The sequence below is a fragment of the Theobroma cacao genome, chromosome 2, assembly GCF_000208745.1.
Source record: "Theobroma cacao cultivar B97-61/B2 chromosome 2, Criollo_cocoa_genome_V2, whole genome shotgun sequence".
In the NCBI taxonomy this organism is placed as follows: domain Eukaryota; kingdom Viridiplantae; phylum Streptophyta; class Magnoliopsida; order Malvales; family Malvaceae; genus Theobroma; species Theobroma cacao.
The window spans coordinates 13337060-13342229 of NC_030851.1; the positions used below are offsets into that span (position 1 = coordinate 13337060).

Here is a 5170-nt window from a genome sequence, read left to right on the forward strand (position 1 = left end):
TATATAAAGACTGTAGTATTCCTTTCTTTCTTAATTTCTTTACAATATTGTTCAATAGCTAGCTAGGCAAAACCTAAGACTCTCGTGTGTGTGTGTGTTTGCCCACTGGACTGTGCAGATATACTCGCACTAGCATATTTTCCACTCACCTTCATTCGGAGTATTGAACAATGGATTCATTTGTTCCTTGTTTTTCCTTTTCTTTGTGTCTTTGGCTGTGTTTCCAACTTCCAAGGAATTCAAGTTAAGAGAGTGTTAGACAACAATGGCTCAAAAGAAGAAAGAATGGAAATTTGTGAGAAGGAAAATAATTGACCCACCCCAATTCATTAAAGATATACACAACAAAATTTCTTGCAATTTTGATGCTTCCGAGACCCAAGGGGCTGGTGTAAATCGCTTTTGCCCCCCCATTCCTTACTATACTAGTCTACAAGTATTTGTTGCGAATTTTCTGTTTTCATTACCACTAGAAAAAAAAATAAATTGGTGAAATGCCAAGTTAAGAGTAAAGCGTGTTTTCCCTGCCGGTTTTGAACAAAGAAAGGTTCAAAATTCCAAATATGTATTTAGATTTGCAAAGATTACCTCCTTTCATCTCTTTGGTTTTTTTCATGAAAAGATTTTTACAATTCTGAAGGCCCTGAACAATCATTAAACATATTCTACAGGTAATTAATGTTTTCTTAAAAATTTAAATAATTTTTTATGTAAAATTCCTCAAAAAACTAAAACGCAAAGTCAAGCTAATAAATTGGTTAAATTTACTGTAATTATCAATAATATATAGAGAATTAATTTAAAATAAAATCACTAAACAAATTAATAACTTATTTGTTATCGAATTGTTAAAAGCATGTTGTTATAATTCTAAATAAATCCAAATGTGTGTTTTATTCAAAATTATCCAAGACTTGTCCAAAAAAAGATTAATAAAACACCTTGTTAATGTTATCTGAATTTTTGAATACATGATCTAATAAACGAATTTCACCTATGAATGGGCGCGAGATTATTACTATATATGTATTTGATGGGTGAATCAACAGAAAAATTTATGTACATTTAAAAAATAATCTTGAGAGTGAGGCAGTTGATCAGTATGCAACAAGAAACTATTTAATGCAAGCCCCGTGAGTTGCCTAATCATGAGTCCAAGGATGGATAATCATACGATTTTTGCCTGTCTGTTAATACGTGCGGATGCGGAAGCAGTTGCAACTTAAAACAATTAAATTAATTAAAACTGAGCAACATACGGAATCCGCTTACGTGGCGTACTAGTGTTATCATTAAACTAAAACCCCTACTTACACGCCGGGAAACATTGTGTTTTGTAAATGATCTTGTTCATGGCAATCTTTTAAACTGCTTGGAATCTAGAGTGCCTTTGCTAATATTTCTATTTGTATTGTCAAATGCTCATTCAATTTTATTCTTATTCTTCATATTAATTGTTATTAACATTAACACTTTGTATTCCGTTTAATGATTTGAATTGTTAAATATAACAGATACATACTACATCATACTTTCCCAACTGTCGCATACGCTCATCACTTTGAAACAAGAATACACTAGAAAACAAGGAACCAAAACGAGATTAGACTTTGAGGTGGAATTTTGTTTTTGCTTTTCTAGAGAGAGAGAGAGAGACTTTGAACGAAAGGGGTAGACAATATGTTGGTAACAATCATTGCTTGAAGAGAAACTGTTATATTTATGTAGTGTCCAGACTGTCCATAGGCTCATGGTGGGCTTGACTTTTGAAAAGGCCCCAAGAATAATTACTGCTTGACAGTTAATTAATTAACGCGGGTCACAAAAAATTGCAAACCCTATTTATCTTGTTAAGAACTCTAACTTAAGATTAATGAGAATATTGCACAGATTCGACCTTTAATGAAGCATTAAATTAAGATTAGTGATTGATGAAAATGATAACGAACAGAGAGTTGATTTGATTTTCCTAAAGAAACTGGTACAGTTGGTCCAATTTAGATAAGATTGATGAAGGTGTATGGAGTGGTAAAATAACCCTCAGTGATTAGCAGAGTGAGTCAATGGACAAGCAAAACTTTCCTTCCACGTTAGGTGACAATATTGAACATAAAAAACGAAACAATGAACAATAGACTAAAGCAAATGAGTAATCAATACTTCTAGATTGAACTTTCAAAAGTAACCTGCTTAAGAAAGGAGGAAAATTGGAGGGATAAAAAGAATAAGGCACATCTGCCATAAATTCCATGAACTGCACTCCTAGGTTGATACATTTATGATGATACACAGAAATTAGTTTGGCTTGGGATATTTCAATGAAAGAATGTCTTGAAAAGAAACATACAAAGTGAAACTAAGGAGAATGAAAGCTACACGTCGCAGTCATCACCAATATTATTCGTTCTTTTACCATTGACCTAGCCACAGCCACGGGCAGCATAGGACTCATCTCTGGCTGGGGACTTCAATGGCGCACAAAACAAACGCAAAACACAAAGGGTGAAAAGAAAAAAGAAAAAAATGAGAAAAGATGTGGAAGAATCACAGCTTGAACTTGTCATTCATTTGTCTAATATGTCATCATTCCACACTCAAAATCTTTCAAACCCAAAAAAAGACTGGATCATTAAAAGAAAAAAGAGAAGCAATTGAAAAAGAAGAGCTAATTAAGAAGATGGGAAAAAGAGAGAGGAAAGAAAAAGACAAATCTGGTTCATGGAGAGCTACTTCCGGATCGATCAAAGTGAAGAAGTTGACCATTACATTTGGGGCAATCTTCAACTTGCTTGGGGACCATGAAATACATAAGACAGCTCTTGCAACCAGCTACAACCAAGACATTGTCTTTGTCTTTCTCTACCCGATGATGGTTGTTGTAATGCGCTCTCTCTCTTGAAGAAGGAGATGACTCCGATGATGACTCCTCACTGTCATAGGAGCTATCATCATCGTCTTCTTCTTCCTCTTCTTCTGAATAGAAATCTCCGCTGTACTCAGCTGCTGTCCTTGGATCTTCCTTTGCTTTCATTCCGTCCCTCCAGTTTATGTAGTAAATCTCCCCTGTCTGCCGTATACCAAAAAAAAACCGAACCCCCATCAAAAAGTAACGCTGTAACATCAATAAACCAAAACAAAGTACAAAAATCTTTGCGTTTTGGAATGAGAAAAACTTAGCTGCAAACCTATAATGTGCTACTCTAGATATATTGCTATCACATGAATCAAGCCAACATAAAAGATGAGTCTTTTACTTCTTTTCATTTTGGTTTAGGACAAAAAGATACATGAACTTTTACAGTCAATCCCTTAACCGTTATGTCCTCAACTCCTTTCCCTTTCTGATTTAATACCATTCATCCCTTTCAAGAAAAAAAAAATTCTAGATTCCTTTCATCCAAAATGAATGGAATTTATCTGGGTTTCAAGTGTTACAAGGTGTTCCCGTTCTTTTATAATTCTAAACCCAACAAAGAAGGAATAAACAACCAAAGAGCTGCAAGAAATGGCAAAAGAAAAGAAGGGAGAAAGGTTATTCTCTTTTTTTTTAGGGTTGTGGTCTGAAACCCTACTCTTAGCATGTGTGTGGGAGAAAGGGAGACCATCAGGGAAGCAATAAATACAACAGTGAAGAAAAAGCCATTAAAGAACAAAAACCAAAAATACATAACAAAGGAAAGAGCAAGATCTGCCATGGGTTTCGCATTAAATGCGTCTGAAACACGAAAAGGACTAAAAACTGTTGTAACCATTTCAAAAGACAGATAGAGGAGATATAAACAAAACAACAACAAAAAAAATACTAACAAAAAGAAAACAAATAAAGAACGAACCTTTAGATCAAGGCATTGTTCCCAATGGTAAGGAAGAGAGAGATGGGAGTTGAGCTCCAAGCTAGTGTCAGAAACGGTGGTTGGAAGGTTGTTATCATCCGATGTCGAAGACCGCCGTATTATTCCTTGTTCACCGCCACCTCCGCTTCTGCTGCTTCTTCTTTCGTGGTTCAAAGAACAGTTCTGCAAAGACCTTTCCAAAGATGCTGTGATCGTTTCCATGTTTGGTGCTGTCATTACCAACGCAAAATCCCACCAAGAATAAAGGAAAGAAGACAACCCAGTAAAGAAGTAAAGACGAAAAATCCAAAGAAGGAAAAGGAAAAAGAGAGAAATTAGATTAGGAGCGGAGGGATTTTGAAGGGAATAAAATGGAGACCATAAAAAAAGGGAGTGGGGGGGCGAGAAGGAAGGGTGTGTTTGAGAAATGCTAATAAGAAATCTTTCTTGGGTGGGTAGAAACGCAAAGCCTCACGCTCGCAGTGATTGCGCGTGGGAATATAGTAAGTAAGCCCTGGGCGGGCCCACATCTGTCAACACCAGAGCACCACTGTGGGTTGCATTTTGGCTCACATCTGTGCATAGGGCATTTAAAAAGGTCACAGTCGCAGTGGAGGCGCGTGAGGAAAAGAAAGGTTTCCCTCTCCCCCACTCCCTGAGAATGAGATCACTGAACAAAGTTTAGGGCTGGGGAAATCTCTGGTAGGGTTAAAAACTTTGGAAAGCAAGATTTTTTTTTTAGAAAGAAGAGATCTGTAAGTTAAAAATGATGTTACCAAAAAGAATGCTGGAACGTTCTTTAGCAGTTTGTTGTTTTTGAATATGAAAAAAGAGAAAAAGGTGGGTGGAATTGTTCTGTTCCTCACTCGCTTTGCGGACGCGCATTGTCTCCTTTTGCTGTTGAGAAAAGACTCTGGCTCCAAACCCCTTTTATTTACAATTGGTGAAATACCCATACCCATTTTAGGATGAATTTTTTTGACAAAAGTAAGGGAAATACCTATCAACCTCAACAATCTAATTATCTTTTTCTCAATTTAGGCCATGGAAATTGGATTCCAGGTTCACATAAAGTTGACAATTTCATAATATGCTAACACTAATCACAGTTTTCTTATACTTATATAACATTCACCAAAAGTCAAACCATTTAAAAAGATTTTATTCAAAGTCCAATGGCCAATTTGCAAGAGCTGGCCTAAGGCGGCAATTATTTTCTTGTCACACAGCTTTTTGAGCCTATCATACATGGTACCCTGTGGTTAGGATTGAAGCACACGGCATAATATACAAATATATATATATATATATATATATATATGTATATAATAAAACTA

General features: G+C 35.8%; 1 protein-coding gene across 1 annotated transcript; it reads right to left on the reverse strand.

Annotated features, from left to right (window-relative positions):
- On the reverse strand, nucleotides 2138–4493 carry LOC18608874. The gene is made up of 2 exons (XM_007043783.2): nucleotides 3834–4493; nucleotides 2138–3067 (listed from the first exon to the last, which is right to left on the reverse strand). Exons 1-2 carry the CDS (start codon nucleotides 4068–4070, stop codon nucleotides 2717–2719), a joined length of 588 nt encoding a protein of 195 aa, XP_007043845.2. The 5' UTR covers nucleotides 4071–4493; the 3' UTR covers nucleotides 2138–2716.

Excerpts from the sequence above, each read along its gene's own strand:
- LOC18608874 (XM_007043783.2), bottom strand. The coding sequence starts at position 4,070 with ATGACAGCACCAAACATGGAAACGATCACAGCATCTTTGGAAAGGTCT. Across the intron at positions 3,068-3,833 it reads AACAATGCCTTGATCTAAAG|ACAGGGGAGATTTACTACAT; the intron begins GTTCGTTCTTTA and ends GGTATACGGCAG.